The sequence below is a fragment of the Fundulus heteroclitus genome, chromosome 21 (genome assembly GCF_011125445.2).
Source record: "Fundulus heteroclitus isolate FHET01 chromosome 21, MU-UCD_Fhet_4.1, whole genome shotgun sequence".
Lineage (NCBI taxonomy): Eukaryota > Metazoa > Chordata > Actinopteri > Cyprinodontiformes > Fundulidae > Fundulus > Fundulus heteroclitus.
Window position 1 is genome coordinate 41,393,826 of NC_046381.1, and position 18,400 is coordinate 41,412,225.

The 18,400-nt window shown below is 42.7% G+C and overlaps 1 protein-coding gene across 3 annotated transcripts in view; it reads right to left on the bottom strand.

Annotated features, from left to right (window-relative positions):
* The window catches only part of LOC105920597 (disco-interacting protein 2 homolog C), a 78,902-nt gene that overhangs the window by 22,625 nt on the left and 37,877 nt on the right, over positions 1–18,400 (bottom strand). For all 3 annotated transcript variants that reach the window (XM_036124931.1, XM_036124933.1, XM_036124932.1), the window contains 12 exons: positions 16,828–16,919; positions 15,169–15,279; positions 13,377–13,500; positions 13,188–13,297; positions 10,047–10,149; positions 9,890–9,954; positions 9,724–9,817; positions 9,522–9,641; positions 6,649–6,763; positions 4,627–4,766; positions 1,926–2,062; positions 393–601 (listed from right to left, as the gene is read on the bottom strand). In XM_036124931.1, coding sequence (XP_035980824.1) covers positions 393–601; positions 1,926–2,062; positions 4,627–4,766; positions 6,649–6,763; positions 9,522–9,641; positions 9,724–9,817; positions 9,890–9,954; positions 10,047–10,149; positions 13,188–13,297; positions 13,377–13,500; positions 15,169–15,279; positions 16,828–16,919 — 1,420 coding nt within the window. The remainder of the gene's footprint in view (positions 1–392; positions 602–1,925; positions 2,063–4,626; positions 4,767–6,648; positions 6,764–9,521; positions 9,642–9,723; positions 9,818–9,889; positions 9,955–10,046; positions 10,150–13,187; positions 13,298–13,376; positions 13,501–15,168; positions 15,280–16,827; positions 16,920–18,400) is intronic.

Consider the following 18,400-nt stretch of genomic DNA (forward strand, 5'->3'; position numbering starts at 1 on the left):
GACGACCCGAGTTCTTCAGAACCATCCAGACACCTGGAGGCTGTGAATAATAATGCAGAGGAGACGTTCACACATCAGGCTGAGACAACCAGAACCTGAGGAACAACCAAACGCCTCACTGGGCCCGGCTTCCAGGTTCTGTTGAGCAGCTGAAACTTTAATGCAGCAGATGTCACCGGAGCCGTCAGGTCCCAGACGGGTTTCCTCCTCGTCAGCCGTGGATCTAATTAAGCCGCTCCACTGTAGCTCCACTTTATTAGACTTTAAGGGTGCAGCTCGTTTATCACAGTCGGCTCGTTGGACGGCTGAGAACGAGGGGTGGGGGGGGGCTACGTGGTCCGGTCGGTACCGACAGACATACAGCGGGTTTAAAGGCGGGCACGCCCACTCACCGGCCCCTGTAGACGAACTTCATGGGTTCCACCGCCAGCGCCGTGGCCACGATGTCGTCGGCGTTGTGCCGCCGCCCGCTCACCATGATCAGGCCGTCCATCTTTCCCGTGATGAAGACGAGGCCCCCGGGTCCGATGAAGCCCAGCAGGCCGGTCCGCACGAAGGCGTACTCGCTGATCAGGCCTCCGCTGGAGCTGACCGGGTACACCTGCGAAGCGCACAGGGGACCCGTTACCGCGGCGACCAGGTAGAGACGCGGCGGACCGGACCGGACCGGACCGGACCGACCTCTGCTGGTCGTTCAGTTCAACAACTTCTACCGCTCTGAATTCACCACAAACATTTTTAAGGATTAAAACAGCTGTAAAGATTTAAAGGAGCTTTAAAGGAGCTATCAGTAATACTGACACCTTGTGCCTTAATTCGGTACAACAGCCTCCCAATCACAACAATCTAATCTGTCGTTTTTAAACGGTTTGTTGCTGTTGTGAATTTTTACTTCTACAGGACATTTAATGACATATTCTGTTTTATTTCTGGTCTTCTTCTCTTACTGGCCTCCATGTTTGCAGGCTGCTGCTCTTTAGCCAAGATAAAATACTAAATGCTGCGCTCTGTGCTGGGAACCCTGGGAGCTCTCATCTAATTGGCTGAGGAACCAGGAAGTAAAAACGGGCTACACTCTGAACTGAAGTAGTTCTGGACCTCTAGGAGAAAAATGTGACTAACACATCGTTGATGAAGAGGACTGATTGTTTATTGGGAGCAGGGCTGGACGACATAGAAAAAAATCATATGGATAAAATAGAAATCGTGATAAATTTTTAGCTACAGACACAAACACTGAAATCAAAGTCAACCCTTTATTCAACAAACTTTTCACCAGAAACCAAGTTTTTAAAAAAGAAAGCGTCCTGTTTGAGCTCTTTGAAGGGGGCGGAGCTTAGTGACGGAGCGTTCCTGGGTCTGCGTTTGTGATTGGTTGGGAGGATTTACTGACTGTAATATTAATCTACATGGCTAGAAAGCATAAAGAAAGGAAAACATTTATTCTATTTAACTTTTTATTGACCCTTTTCTTCCATCAGCGATAAACGTCTATCGATCCATAAATATTGTTATTGAATTATCGTCCAGCCCTAACAGGGAATGTTACGTCCAGAAATGAGAAATTAGAATGATTTAGGTTGATTTACAGTAAATATCTGAGGTATAGCTCCTTTAAATGATAAAATAAATGTTAAGTCTGAGTGATAAAACTCCTTGTTTACCAAACTATTTCAATTTGTAGGAAGGTTTTATTATGTATTTAAACATTAAACAGTTATTTAATCTCTAAAACTGCATCACAGAATAAAATATTAATATAAAGTGGTTTAAGTTAAGGATATTCATGACTCTGCTCTGGTGTGAACCGTCCCATAACATCTCTGGCTGCATGTTCAGGGTGGTTCTACGTTCTGGTTCTACGTTTATCTCCATCCTCCCCTCAGCATGATGCTGCCACCACCGTGCATCTCAGAGTGTCTCACCTCGAAGGTGTTCTTGGTCATTCCCGTCAGGCCGTAGTAGGACGTCCCCGTGGCGATGGAGCAGACGCACAGCTCGCCGATCTCGTCCGTCTGGCAGAGCTGAGGGACGCCCTCTGGTTTCACCACACACACCAGGCCTGGAGGCAGAAGCAGCGGTTAACACGGAGCAGCGATTCCTCTCTCTGAATGCTCCTGGTTCTGAAAGTGGACCAGGCGTCTGGGTCTCAGCTTCCTAAGCTTAAAATAGGCTGTTCTAACCTGAAACTGGGGTAAAACAGCAACAAGCAGCTTCACACAGGCTTGGTTCTGCTTTAGTTACTGTAGAAAATGACTGTAGGAAACATTTTACTGCTACTTAGAACAACCGTAGTCATATATTTTAACCCCTCGCCCCCTGTACTGACGGAGGAATGTAAACCTTTCAGCAACTACAAGCTATTTAAAGAACGATTAGATTAATAATTCAATTCAATTCAATTTATAAAGCACCAATTCATGAAACATGTTATCTCAAGGCACTTTCTAAAGTCAAATTCAATCAGATTATACAGATTAGTAAAAAAAAAATCCTATCTATAACGATGTTTTGACATTTCTGTGGATTCTACACCAGTCTATCTTTAAATGGAGTTTGTAATAATGTTAAATAAAACTTAATTAAATCAAGCATGTTATTTTGAGCAAACCTTATTAATCAATCCATGACAGCGTTGTAAAATAATAATTACTCTGTTGTCCTGGACAGATGATGAATTGTGTCCTACAGCTCCGTGTTCTGTTACCGGTTAAAACCCGGAGAATAAAAGCTCAACATTTAAATCAGTTTCTGCTTTTTTTCAGTCAAGAGCAGAGGCTGGAAAAATGGACAATGATTAAGAAGAGAGGCCACACATTCTCGTGCCCTCCTGACTAATTTAACAATTTAATGGACTTAATGGATTTCTTTGCCCTGCGGAGCACGAAGCACAGAGCTGATGGTTTAACTCTTCACAGGAGAACCGCCTCACATCAACCTTAAACTGATTAAAAAGTTACGCTGATCCACGCAGCGCTCAGTCCTAGAGAGCTCAGAGGGAAACTTTACCCACTCATATTTCCAGATGTCTGATCATTTGATAGCACTGAGACTTTCTATGAACAGGGCTTCTATGCGTTTTACCCATTTTTAGGTAAAATTACAAAGGTCACAAGGAAAAAAGAGCAAAAGAACACAGGTAGGAGGAAAGGAAGGAAATAACAAGCAAAGGAAGGATGGAAGGAAAGCAGAAAAACAGGGAGGAAATAAAAAAAAGGGGAGAGGAAAGATGGAGATGGAAAAATAGGGATAGATTAAAGGGAAGAAAGCAATGAGGGAGGGAAGGAAGGAAGGAAGGAATGAAGAAAGCAATTAGGGGAGGTAGGAAGGAAGGAGAGAACGAAGGAATAAAGGAAGCAAGGAGGGAAGGAAGCAATTAGGGGAGGTTGGAAGGAAGGAAGGAAGGAAGGAAGGAAGGAAGGAAGGAAGGAAGGAAGGAAGGAAGGAAGGAAGGAAGGAAGGAAGGAAGGAAGGAAGCAAATAAACTAATAAAGGAAAGAAGGAAGGAAGGAAAGAAGCAAAACAGGGAGGAAACAAGAAAAGGATACAAAGGAAAGCAAGGAAATTTAAAAATAAGGAAAGAAGAAAGGGAAGGAAACAATGAAGAATGAAGGAAGGAAAGAAGCAATGAACAAAGGAAGGAAGAAAGGACGCATGGTGGAAGTAAGGAAAGGCAGAAGGACCGAAGGATGCAATGACAAATGGACGACAGGAAGGAAAGAAGAAAGGAAAGAGGGAAATAAGGAAGGATGGAAGGAAGAAAGGAAGGAAGGAAGTATGGAAGGAAGGGAGGAAGGAAGGAAAGAAGGAAGGAAGGAAGGAAAGAAGGAAGGAAGGAAGGAAGGAAGGAAGGAAGGAAGGAAGCGAGGATAAGGAAGGAATGAAGAGATATGAAGCTAGAGAAGTAAAGGATAGGAAGAAAAGAAGAAAGAAGAAGAAACTAACGAGAAGGAAGGAAAGAAGGAAATAAGGAAGGAAGGAAAAAAAGAAGGAAGGAAGGAAGAAAGGAAGGAAGGAGGTAAGGAAGGAAGGAAGGAAGGAAGGAAAGAAGGAAGGAAGGAAGGAAGGAAGGAAGGAAGGAAGGAAGGAAGGAAGGAAGAGGAAGGAAGGAAGGGTCCTCTGCTGATGTAGCCTCCATAGTGAATGGTCTTAGGCGTCATCTGACAGTTTTATTACCTTTAAATCAGCAGATCACTAAAAGCAGGAAGCAGTTTGTTCTGGTTGGAGAATAAATGGAGCATCAGGACAGAACCTCACTGTCATCTGGGCCAGAACACAAGGTTCTAGCTCTAACCTTCTCTCCACTGGTTCTGGTTCTGACCGTGTTTGGTCCAGATCAGCCTAACAAACAGGAGAGATTCTGACCCCTGAACGACCTCCACGGATCCTGGTGCAGAACCGCGTTAGAACCACAGAAACCCGATCAGTCCCTGCAGCGTCCGCCTCTGGCTGTGGTTCTGCTCAGTCAGCAGTCGGACCGGGCCGGGTTCAGGTTACAGTTTTTACCGTCCTCCATCCTGCAGGACTTCTGAACATGAAGGTGCATTAAGGTGCAGCACCTCTACCTGCAGCCTGGACCCGGTTCTGAGGAGCCCAAACAGGTTAGCGAGCAGCAGGGAGCGTTACCTCCTGGGGTGACGGTGCCCACGTCCTGCACCGTCAGCACCGACAGCCGCTCCTCGGTGTCCACCCGCACCACGCCGTAGCTCAGACCCTGCATGGACAGAACCCCTCGACCCGGAGGCTGGCTGCTGTCCTCCACCGGCCTGCACACAGAGGAACACACGTCACAGCCGGAAACACGCCTCTGCTGTCTGCACTGCCCAGGGTGGTAGCTCAATTACGCAGCTACAATGCCTTGCTCAAGTACCCAGGACACTTTGCTACCCAGATGTGTTTTATTGGCTCTTAGGGGGCAGAACAGCAGCGGTGGAAGGAGAACGAATCGCTCCAAAAGGTTTAAGACGAGCTGAAGGTGCAGCGTAACGTTTTTTTTAGCTCCGCCTTTCTCTGCAGCTCCAGCTGTCAGGATTATGGGATGTCTCTCTACTAGCTTTGCACATCTGGAGAGCAAGATGTTCATTCACTGGTGTTTGTGGAAAAAGCTTCAGTTCTGGACTTTGACTAGGCCGCTCTAACACATGCATACGCTCTGAGCTCTGTCCTGCTGCCACCACCATGTTTCACAGGGTGTCTTCTGGGTAAAGCTTCCCACCACTGTTAGCATTTAGCATGCTAACAGCCAGTAAGTTCTGTTTGGGTCTCCTAATGGTCCCCCAGCCTGTCAGTCTAGGTAAACCTCCATGTTTTGGTGTACACTGCATAAAAATGAACTAAAAGTAAGTACAATTTCCTTGAAATGTGTGTATAAGGCACACTTAAAATCCTTAAATCTTCTCTAAAATTGATGGTGCTCCTTATCTATGATCACTGTTGTTCTTACTGACTGATTTTGTGTGGTACAATGTGCTCAAAAATCTGTTAAAATGTGTAAGTATGACTTTGGTTAGCAACAGATGCATATTACACTGTGTCACTACCTGAGGACCCCTGAGCTGTCTACCAGACTGCCTGACTGTAATGTCTAAACTAGAAGTGCATTCATGTAAGGCAGCCTGGAGTACGCGCTACCAACAATAAACACTGCAAAAATGGATCTAAAAATAAGCAAAATGTTCTTAAAATTAGTGTATTTGTCCTAGATTTGAGCAGGTAAATAATATTATCTGCCAGTGGAATCAGTATTTTGACCCCTAAAATAAGATAATTAGACACCCTGCACTTGAAATAAGATGACAGAGGTGAGTTGTTGCTATTTTAAGGGCAAAAGTCTTATTCCATTGGCAGATCATCTTATTTACCTGCTCAAATCAAGGACAGATCCACTCATTTTAAGAAAATATTACTCATCTTTAGTTCTGTTTTTGCAGTGAAGCTAGTAAGTTCATTCAACATAAAGGTTAATTTTGACCTTATGTTAGAAACAGGGCAGTGTAGTCCAGCTACTCTGTCCTCCTGGCAGAGAGGATAGAGAGCTGTGGACCTGAAGGAGTGATATTAAACACCTGGGGAGAATATTTAGTGCACTTTATAATCTGTATGGTCTGAAAAATACGATATTTGAGCAGGTAAATAAGACTAGACTAGAGTTTTGGACTTAAAATAGGAACAACTCATCTCTATCATCTTATTCTAAGTGCAGTTTATCTAATTATCTTATTTTAGGGCTCAAAATACTCATTCCATTGGCAGATAATCTTATGTACCTGCTCAAATCAGGGACAAATACACTCATTTTAAGAAAGTTTTACCTACTTTTAGTTCCCTTTTTGCCTTTCTCAGAGCAGCTGGATTCATACGGAGCATAAAAGAACCACAGCCGTCTATAAACGCACAGATTTTTACCCAGAAACCACGTTTTATTTTCACAGATTCACCGCTGTGCCACGGTTTGTGGCTGGAAAACACAAACTCATCCAGCGGTTCGTAAATGTGACGTTCTAACTTTAACAGGCTGGTCGCTGCCGGTTCTTCTGGAGCCAATCTAACGGGCCGACAGTCTGTCCTCCTCATGCAGGAGGCGCGTGAAGCGTGTTTGTGGTGCGCTGCACCTGGTCCGCATGCAGAGGCGCTCAGGGAGCCGTTTACCTCCTGATGGCGACCGTCAAGGCCTCGGGGGAGCTGGCGCAGGGACAGATGACGTCGGCCCTCAGCCCTTTGGTCTGAAACACGTTGAGGAAGGCGTCGCAGGAGGAGATGGACCCTAGAACACAGAGGATGAGCCAAATCAGTCAGATGGATGACTTAGAAAGCACCGACTCGTCTGGCTGATGATGCCACAGATTTATTTCTTATGTTCAGAACGTCTGCAGGACGCTTTATGAACGTAAAGCTTCAGAGGAGGGAGGAGCAGGCGGCCCCCAGGAGGACGGTTTCATTAAACACGACCCACAGAACAACAAACCTGAAGGATGCCTTTGTTCTCACTACCAGATGCTCTGATGTTCCCTCTGGGGGACCAGCAACCTTCACAGTACCTGACACCCCCTAAATTAAAAGCAGCGCTGAAACATGTAGAAAAAAAAACCCAAACTTTAATCTGAGTTCATTAATAAATCCAGAGTTAACAACGGTTTATAATGAAATCACTGGGGCCATAATTACTGACACCCCCCACTGCTACTGCCAACAGAACCACGCTTAGGGTTCTGTCATTAAAATGCTGCTGATTTTGCATCTAATGAACCAGTTTGTCAACATATTGTAGATAATTAACCCGCTGAAGGACCCAATGAGGCGCCATCGTTTGTTTTCTACCACAGACGACCAGATTTTCATCCAAACGTCCTAATTGGTTCAAGGAGTCGACACTCAGGGCCCCCAGCACCAATCACAGGTCCTCCCCTTTGAAACCAGCAGGTAGCAGTGGGGGGGGGGGGGGGGGGGGGGGGGGGGGGGGGGGGGGGGGAATTGATGACCCCAGGGGGCCACTCCTTACTGCAGCCCTGTAACAAACAGTGAGCCTGGGAGATGTTCTCCCCTCCTTACCGTCCTCCTCACTAGATAAAACCTAGATCCTAAGTTAGTAAACATTATTTTTATGGCAGCTTTCACTGAATAAACACCACAAAGCGCTTCACAATAAAAACAACCATAAAACAAAACTAGTTAAGAGTCGGATGAAGGTGACGCCTCCATCAGTCTGGGGGCCACGGCTTTAAAAGACCCTCTGGTCCTGAAATTAGTTCCTGGAACCATTAAAAGCTTTTAGCTGCAGGATCTTAAACTACTAGAAGGAGAATGTGGTTATAAAAGGTTGGTAATATAAGCTGGAGCTCTAAAAGTAAAGAGTAAATGTTAAAATGAACTCTAAAATGTAAAGAGATTAAAACTGGAGTAATGTCTCTTTATTTGTGTTGGTTAAAAGTCTGCAGCAGCATTCTGCAGCCAGACGGCCAAGATCTTTGTTTTTCAAACACAATATAGTAAAGACGACATGAAATAAAAGCCCTCGACACCAAAGTTTGAAGCTTAGGAATATTTCTTAGCTGAAAGAATCTGAAAGAATGCCATTCTAGAGACATAGCAGAATAAAAAATGATGCCAAGGTTTCTGAGGCTTAATTTGACACCTAGAAGTGTCTTAATTTGTGTTATTTGGTTCTCATGAGCAATGATGAGTGTTTCCGTCTTATCAGCGTTTAGCTGTTGTCACAGAACCACTGTTTAATATCATAAGTTTATCAAGCAGGACAACTCAAAATATTCAGTTGGCTTAAAAGAACAATAGAGCTGAATGTCATCAGCATAGAAATGATAATTATAATATAAAAGAAAAAGTTCTAAGACTTAACCGATAGACCAACTACATCATGAAGCCTATTAATCAAAAAATTGTGATCGACAGTATCAAAAGGAAACACTGACTAAATTACAGAAATAGACGCTCTGATCATCTTAAAATTAAAAGGTAAATTACAAGAAAAAGAGCTTCACTTCTGTTTATTTAAAAAGGAACTGTAAGGGGAGACAATAAGTTTAACACAAATGTTATTTTTGCATTAACAAACGATAAAAGGAAGGATTTTTCTAAAGCTTCAGTCTGAGATTTTGTTGCTGCAGCGAAGGACTCGTTTATTTTAAGGACCACAACTCTTTCAACTATGCTGGAGGTCTTGTTTTACTCTGGGAGCAACAGATAGAAAACTCACATCTAATTCATACAAACATCTTGATGCTAAATCGTTCCTTAACATAAATGATCTTTAAATTTCTGTTCTCTCTCTTTTTCTCTTCATAGAAGGTACACCTGGTCTGGCGTTCTGTTAGCTGTGACATCATCAGGGGAGGCAGATCATCCTCTATTACCATATAACATAGAAAGTACTCCTGGGTCAATGTGAGCTTCTGAGCTTTCTGTGTCTCTGCTCTGTCTTCTCTAAGCCCCAGTGGGTGGAGGCAGATGAGCGTTCACACTGAGCCTGGTTCTGGTTCTGCTGGAGGTTCTCCTCCCTGTTAAAGGGGAGTTTTCCTCTCCACTGTCGCTTCATGCATGCTCAGTATGAGGGATTGCTGCAAAGCCATCAACAATGCAGACGACTGTCCACTGTGGCTCTACGCTCTTTCAGGAGGAGTGAATGCTGCTTGGAGAGACTTGATGCAACCTGCTGGGTTTCCTTAGAGAGGAAACTTTCTCACCAACCTGGAGGATCTGATGGAGTCTGACTTTTTAAAGTGCCTTGAGATGACATGTATCATGAATTGGCGCTATATAAATAAAATTTAATTGAATTGAACTGAATCTCCTCGGTATGTAAAACTGTTTAATCTGTCTAGCTAAGCGTCTTTTATTGAACTAGACGTTGATCTGCTTTTACTCTTTAGCTGACTTCCAGTTTAGAGCTGAGAGCCTTCATGCACCACATGACTGGTCCTGCTCCTGTTAGCAGACCCAGTTTCCTGGCGTCTCCAGGGAGAACCCCCCCCCCTCCTGAAAGCGTCTGCACGGTGCTGGAAGCTTACAGGGGTTGGATCCGTCGGCCACCAGCAGCATGCGCAGCGAGCTCAGGTTGATGTCCTTCTGGTCTTTGTGGGCCACCAGAGCCCAGTGCATGTCTCTGGACTTCACACAGGAGACCTTGGCTGCAGGTGGAAACACACGGAGGCTTAGTCTGCTGGACGGCAGCAGAGATAAGTCTGTGTGTGTGTGGGGGGGGGATCTGACCTTTGTACTGGCAGACCTTCTGGATCCACGACAGCGGGTTGACCTTCATCAGGGAGTACGGCACGCTGATGACGTGCATCATGTTCATCACGCTCTGCAAACACACGGCGGTTCATTTAGCAGCTTTAATCAGCCTGACAGCAGCAGACAGAGAGGCTGCACTCACCGTCAGGATGCCGTGCCACAGCCCCACGTCCTTCTTAAAGTCCAGAACGTTCACGATGGTCTCAGCTGCATCAGAGGAGGAGAAGCAGGTTAATCCCCCCCCACGCCTCCATCAGGGCTGGGTTAGGCTGGGTGTGTGTGTCAGAGTGTGAGCGTACCCTCGGTGTAGCTGCAGGACTGGGTGAGAGCCTGGCAGTGAGTTAGCAGCGCGATCCTGGTCACCGTCACTCCCAGCACGCTGCCGTCCTTACAGGTTTTATACTGACAGGAGACAAGAGAGCGTCAGTCAGAGCGCTGCAGGCAGCAGGCTGCAGGCTGCAGAGGAAACGCTGCGTCTGCAGGCATCTGCTCAGCTTCAGCTCAGGGTGAAAACTTAGAAACAGATAAATTAACTCTTCCTCTGCTGTTGTTTCTGAATTCTCTAAATTATCCTACATCCAGTTGGGAAAAGAGGCAGGAAACAAGGAGAAAATCAAGCTGCTCAGCGTTGTTTAAAACAAAAAATGAAAATTAAGATGTTAATGTCATGATTGTTGTGATATAATTAAATCCCATATTTATATCTTTATATAACTGGCCTGGTTGAAAATGTCCTTTCTAATTTTAACAAGCTCCAAATCTGATCTAAAAATCTTATAATAGTAATAATAATAATAATAATAATAATACATTTTATTTAAAAAAAAAATCTAAATACTTAAAGTCACTTTACATAAAACATCAAACCAACAAAACATTATTAAACAGTACAGTAAACACACTGAAACAAAACTGATTACACTGAGCTAAGAGATGTAACCGTTTTTTCTTGTAAATTTACTGTTTATTATTGACAGATTACCAAATAGTCATAAATACATGTTGGAAGAAACTATTAACGTGTTTTAATAAAGCCAGATGGTGGATGAACAGAAAAACAAACTAATTTAGAGACCTGACTGAATAAAATAAACAAAAGCGGTTCTTAATGGTGTATTAAGTCAGATTTTTAGGTCCTGAAGTCGTCCTGCTGTTCATGTAAACCTAAAATTGACGCTAAAATGAGAAAACACATGTTTCTACATCTGGCAATTACCTGGTTTTTAAAAACTAGCTGAATCATTTAAATTTTCCTGGTCCATACTTTCACAGAGTAAAGGTCAGGGTCCTGGTTTATAAAGCCTGCATTCACATAAAAAGGCCTGAATCGCCACTTTATACGCTACAGGTTAGTAGATAAATGTTGACATTGCGTTCTGCTGCGTAAACATCGGTGCTATAACATCAGAATGATCTGATTCCATGTTTGGCTGTAAAAATAACACCGATCTACTAAAAGAACAGCTCAGTCCCAGTGAAACACGGTGGTGGCAGCATCATGCTGCGTGGTTATCTTCCTCCTGGTAAAACCCTTTATTTCACTGCTCAGGTCTAGCCCTGATACTTCAGTCGTCTGCCAGGAAGCTGAGGACTAAGAAGGATGTTATGTGTGGCTGAGTCCCAGCATGCATCAGGGCCACAGAGAAAGGACTTATTGGAGGAAAAATAAAGATTTGAAGCCAAAATAATCCAGAAATAAACCAGAGGATTGGATTCTGAGCCTCTCAACTCTTCCTCCTGACCCTGGAGATACTGACTTCTGAGCAAAAGTCCAGTCCCCTTTCTCCTTAGTCCAAGTAAGACATTTATGACGCTGGAATAGTTTAGATTTTTTTAACTTGAAGTTATGTTAATTATTTTATGAATAATAATAATAATTCACCATTTTCTATCACAGGTTTTCCCTCCACTAAACTTTCCACTAGCATGCATGGATAATTGAATGGGGGACTTGTAATCTGATAAGCTCTCAGGAATAGTTTAGTTTAGTTTAGAACATGAGGGTCAGGTAATTTTTTTTTATGAATAATAATAGAAAAAATCACCATTTTCTACCACAGGTTTTCCCTCCACTAAACTTTCCATTAATAAGCCTGGGTGTAGCTTCTTCAGCGGTGACGTTTGGTAGCTGATCCTCGTTTAGGGAGAGCAGCCTTCACTCTATGGCCTGCAGGTCGTAACATAACCACAGCAGGACTTTGCTGTTCTTAACATTTAATAGTCTTATTATTGTAATTATTTCAGATTATAGATGTTTGTTGGTTGTAGCCCACAAGTATGAAACTAAACCACAGGGTTCCTACAGCATACAGGAAGTTAAATTCAAGACTTTTTAAGACCTTTTTAATGCCACTTGAAATAAAAAGTTAAGACCAACTTCACGATAAACAAGATAAACCTGGTTGCGACAATTTCACCCAAATGTTTATTTTAACATAAACTATTACTTTGTGGTCCAGTAGACATGTTTAAAATTTTGAAAAACATTCCATATAGGAATAAAGCTAAAAAACACACAAATTACAGATTTATTTTTAACAACTACTGAACTGAATGCACAAACTTTGTTTTGTTCCCTACTAAAATAAACTATAAATCAGTTTTAAAAAAACCACAACATAACCAGTGCCAACTCTTTTTCGCTGCTATGGTCCGGCTGCAACAGTTTTTATTGGTTCCACTATCGGGACAGAACCTATAATGGTTACATTGAGCCGTTTGGTAAATTAAAAATATATATAATTGTGTCAATTATTTTACTGTTTGGTAAGGATTACAAAAACTAAATCCTACACTGCAAAAACGGATCTAAAAATAAGTAAAATGTTCTTAAAATTTGTGTATTTGTCCTAGATTTGAGCAGGTAAATAAGATTATTTGCCAATGGAATGAGTATTTTGACCCCTAATATAAGATAATTAGACATCCTGCACTTGAAATAAGATGATGGAGATGAGTTGCTCCTATTTTAAGGTCAGAAATCTTGTTCCATTGGCAAATCATCTTATTTACCTGCTCAAATCTAGGACAAATACACAAATTTTAAGAACATTTTACTTATTTTAAGTTCTGTTTTTGCAGTGTATTTATGACCTGGTAACAATTTTAAGACCTAAGAAAGACTGATTTAAGTCATTTTAATGCCAATTAAGGCCTTTAGGGCCGAGTTTTATATTACAGAATTCAATGCCTTTTTAGACTTTTTAAGGATCCGCGGGAACCCTGAAACCAGCTTTGTGTGTAATTACTCAGCATATTGTGGCTGAACAGGGGAAATAAATGATTGTTCTGATGAAATCCTGAGCTCCTAAAGGTGCAGCGATAGATAACAGAGTTAAAGTCGTTCTCAGCACAAACCATCTGGCAGCGCTGGCTGCGTCACCCTGAGGCCTGCCAGGTCAGATGTAGGACAAGCCGCTGCTGCGTGGCTGCAGGCTCACCTCTATGTAAGCGGTGTCGCTGTTTGCGTCCTTGATGTGGGGGAACCAGTCTCTGGGAGGCTTGGACAGGTGCTTGGACTCGGTCACAAACCACAGCAGCTTGGGCCATCCTGTGGGAAGCGTCAGGGTTGAAACATGAAGTCCTGCTGAACTCAGCCGTCAGCCCCGATTAACCATGCAGACTCTAACCTTTAAACTGAGGGATCTCCCCCGTTGCGCTCTTTGGGAGCCCCTTATGGCAGGCGTCGCTGGTCAGCGCCACAGTCACGCCACAGCTGCCCAATAGAAAGCCGATCTGCTGGCTGCCGGCGTCCTATTGGCCGGCAGAGGGAAGCAGGAAGCCAGAGAAGACGTTAGAGGCAAAGAAACAGTTTTCTATTTAACGGCTCTGATCGCTGATCAGGATTTATTTCAGTTCATGCATGAATAAAAACTCATTTTCAGTCAACCTTAATCGCTGTGCTTTCTAGGAAACAGACATTTCCAGCAATAATCTTGTATTTCTTTCGCTTTCTGTTGGATTTTAATCTCCTACGTATGCAGCATCTTGTTCCCTCTCATGTCTTAGAGCAGGGGTGTCAAACATACAGCCCGTGGGCCGGTTCCGGCCCGCCGAACAATTTAGTCTGGCCCTGTGGCTAAATGCATTATCATTATTTAAAAAAAAATAAACATTTTTTTATTTATTTTTTTTTCTCCAGTGTCCTGTCTGGCAATGTGGCAATAAGAATTGTTGTCTAAATGCCAAAAAGAGCTCATCAGATTTGACTTTCACAAGTGGAGCAGAACTGCTTTTGCCATAGTGCTCCGCTTGATTTATGAATGTGAATAGTTTTATTATGATTCATGCGGGGAATATCTCAAATGATATGGACACTACAATGGGAAAGTAGGAAAGGAAAGGAAGAACAAGAAGAAAAAAAAACAAAAGAGAATGATAAAACAATTATTGAAAAAAACATGTACTTCGTTTAATTGAAAATCTGCAGTTCCTATATTGTCCACGAGGGGCGCTGTGTTTTAATCAGCAGATGGTAGCACTGAGCTTCAAATGTGGAAAATTTATTTTAAATAATTTCTAATTTTTATCTGTTTGATGTATTTTGTCATGCAGGACAGTGTTTTTAAGTTCCAATAAATGTGATTAAATGTTTTTCAACATTGTACAATCACTGTGATCAGTTCTTATGCATAATGCACAAGTAAATGTTTAACTGAGTAAAAGTATTGTTGAAATTGCACACACTTTTCTTAAAAACGCTGAGGTTATTCATAATATATTGTGTAAAAGTGAAATTAATTTAATATAAAAATCAACAACAAGTCCACATTTATTAGTTCTATTTAATCTTGCAATGAGTTTACTCGTGTGGCCCTCTTGAGATCAGATTAAGCTGAATGCGGCCCCTAAACCAAAACGAGTTGGACACCCCTGAACTAGAGCCTTCAGAGTCAAACATCAGATTCAATCAGCAGAGAATCGATGTGGGTTAGGAGGAGCCTGGACTGGTGCAGAACTGGTTTTTATAAAGCTTGTAGATAAATGAGAGCAAAAGGGACGTTTGCTGTAGAGCTGCATTCATTTGATGTTAAATCCTGCAGCAGATATGCAGGCTGCAGAGAGGGGGGGGGGTAGGAGAGGTGGACATATTCTCACTGCAGTGATCAGAGGGAAACCATGCCAACGCTGACAGGCAGCTACGCCTCAGACTGAAACTAAGAGCTGCTGTCAGACCTCAGGTCCAGGCTGGAGGACTCCGTCTTCCTCTGTGGTTTCTACCGCCGGTCAGACACGCCTTTTTATTCCTGCTGCTCTCTTTTTATTCCAGATTAACCTCACAGGAACACTTTCAGACACCAGACAGGGAAAAACCTGAAGATCTAAACCATGGTGTGACCTCCAGCAGGGAGACGAGTCCTGGGCGACTCCATTAAAGCAGAGGAAGGAGTTCAGGGAGGCTCTGATTGGCCGGGGACTTACTTTGCGGCTGAGCGGCACCTCTATGGGAACAGGAACCACCTCGGCCAGCAGACAGCCGTAGAAGGCCACCATGAAGGCCACGGGGTCGTTGTTGGGAAACACCAGCGCCACCTGCAGGTGGGAGGGAGAACGACATTCAGTCCTTAAAGCCGGCGCAGCAGCAAACCAACATCAAACTGCAGGATTCAGATGAATTTACTTACATTAAACCCACAAACTTTAATATATTTCATTAATAGGAGGAAAATTAATGTGTATTTTATCATTTTATGTTGTTTTGTAGACATAAATATCTAAAAAAGTGGCGTCCAATCTCAGTATAAAAGCAGAAGTTCTAGTCAGGTTCTACGACGCCGTCCCAGAGTTCTGATCCAGAGAAGCAGGAGGACCAGGTGGCTCTGGAGGAGCTGCAGAGAGCCACAGCTCAGGTGGGTGAACATGTCAGCAGGACAGCTACTAGCTGAAGTCCTGTTTGCTCCAAGCAGTGGAAGAGACATGGCTAACATCTGGACAGAGGTGCTCCGGTCAGATGGGAGCCAATCTGAACTTTTTGGGCCAAGACACAAAAAAAATATGTGTGGCAGAAAACTAGCAACCCTAAACCAGACGTGGCTTTGGTGAAACACGGCGGTGGCAGCATCATGCTGAGGGGGACAGAGAAGCTGCTCAGAGCTGATTGGAAGATGGATGGAGAAGAAAAACTGGAACTGGAGCGGAGGTTCAACTTCCAGCAGGGACCTAAACACGCAGCTGTCACCCAAAAAATATGTTTATTTTACAGAAAGTTAAGGGCTTGATTGACTCTTCTAGGTCAGGTAGCCCTTCATATGATACAGGACTGATGAAGTTGCTCTCAGTTGGTAAAAAGTTAAAAAAGGTTGGTGACTCCTGGTTTAGGTTGAAGCTTATTCATGTTAGAGTGGCCTAGTCAAAGTCCTGACATACAAACTGATAATCTGTTGAAAACTTATTTTCCCAGACAGTCTCCCATCAAATCTGACTGACTAAAAAAAAAATGCAAATAGTGAAAAATGTCTGCTGCACTTTTCAGATTTTTATCAAGATTTTGTTTTTCTTCCACTTCCTGTTTCTGCTTTGCATCGATTTATATCCACCTGTATATTATATTCGGTACATATCCAGCTGTAAATTTAGTTCACAATACTAGTTATTATTTATATATTATACTCATAGGACAAATCTATCAGTAAAATTCTGTTTATAATAGTATCAATCTCTATATTTATTCAGTAATAACCCATGTCCTGTACTTATGGAACCATTGTTTATCCTGCACTTGCTGCTATTGCACTTCTGGTTAGACCTAAACTGCATTTTGTAGCCTTGTACCTGTGTAATGACAATAAAATTGAATCTAATCTAATCTAATTTATCACAAAAAAAAACTGAAGTCTGTGACTGTAATGTGATTACACGGGTGTGAATACTTTTGTGCCGTATAACCAGAGCTTTCAGAGCTCCAGAGTCATTTTTAATTCAACAAACCGGATCAGACGTATTGAAGCGTGAAGTCTGGACTCTTTATATCTAACCGAGCGTCACATCTTATGAAAAGGTTGATTATTCAGGAACCGTACACAGGTCTGGATTTATTTACAGACAGTATAAAAATGTGGGTGGAGGGAGGCAGTGACTCACGCGGTCGCCGGGTCGCACCATGGGCTCCTGCTTGCTGCCCAGCTTGTGGAGGATGTTGTAGGCCAGCTTGATGCTGCGGGACCACAGCTTCCCTGCAGGGAGCAGCACAGCCAATATCAGCAGAATATATGAGCCCACAGGAAGGGAGTGAGCGAGTCTTTGTGCTGCACTTTGTAAAGAAGCTAAAGGTCCAAATGAAGGAGATAGAGGAGCTTTCACCAGACAGGAGGCTCTATTGATCAACCAGGGAACCTATGGAGGACGCATGAAAGCCTGCTCTGTGCTCTGCAGCTTCTAGGCTGAGAAACGCTCCACGAACCTCCGTCTCCTCAGTTTACTGGACCACTGGGGATTTAAGAGTGAAGCTCTAGGACTAGTAGGTCTGTCACAATAACCAATAAGTCAATGAACTGATTTAATTGAAGATACGATTAATTAAAATAAGCACGTGGGCATGCTAGCTTATTTCCTCTTATGTTTCTGTCTCCTCTCTCTGAGACGGCGGGATACCAAAAGGTTTTCATCACGCCTCATCGGTGTCTCCTCACCTCTCCTTTCTCCTTTCCTCAGAGTAGGGGAGGAGTTAAACCTTCAGGGTTTCCCACAGAAAACAAGTTAATCCTGACGGTGGTGGTCTGGTGGCTTAAGTTATTAGCTCATTAGATAAGCGCTAGGAGCTACTAAGCTAATCATAGCTAGCACGTTAGGTTAGCTGACTGGGAGGTTTTATTCAGTGACCGTTTTACATTTCTCTCAAACATCGAGTATGGATGGATGATATAGGAAAAAACATATAGATAAAAAATAAATAATATTGATTGATATTGATAATTATCAATTCAAAACAAATTCAAAACATTTATTTTAAGTGCAGGCCTGACCATTTTATGCTGTTGCTTAGCAACCTATATTTATATAAAGACACAAACACTGAATTCAAACTCAACCCTTTATTCAACCAACTTTTTTACCAAAACTGCAAGTTTTTAAAAAAATGAATAAGAACTTCTTCTTCTGCTCTCTGGACCCTGTGAAGGGGGCGGAGCTTGGTTCTTAGGCCTGCGTTGTGATTGGTTGAGAGGAATTAATGATGTAACATTAACCTACATGGCTAGAATGCAAAAGGAAGGCAAACTGTTATTCTGTTGAACTTTTTATTCACCTTATTTTTTCTATCATTGATATATATTGATACTGAATTATCGTTCAGCCCTAACATCGATGAATTTATAACAATAAATGACGTTTTGCCTGGCAGCCAGACATGTTTATAATACTGTGGGGGAAACTCAGCTTGTGTCGCGTAGACTCATGATCAAAGTTAACATGAGAGCCAGAGAAAATTTAGTTTGAAAAGAAATTAAATTGTTGTCAAACATGAGATTTTGGCATTTAAACCAAAATGATGCCTCCTGCTTCATTTGTCTGAGCCGGCAGGCTGAGAGGATATTCTTTATTATGCTGTTATCATATTAGTGGAAAAAGGTCTCCAAATGACAATGATATGATTTATATCAATAAGTTTTAGACAAAAATGTATTGTCCAACAAACTTTATTATCGTGTCAGCCTAA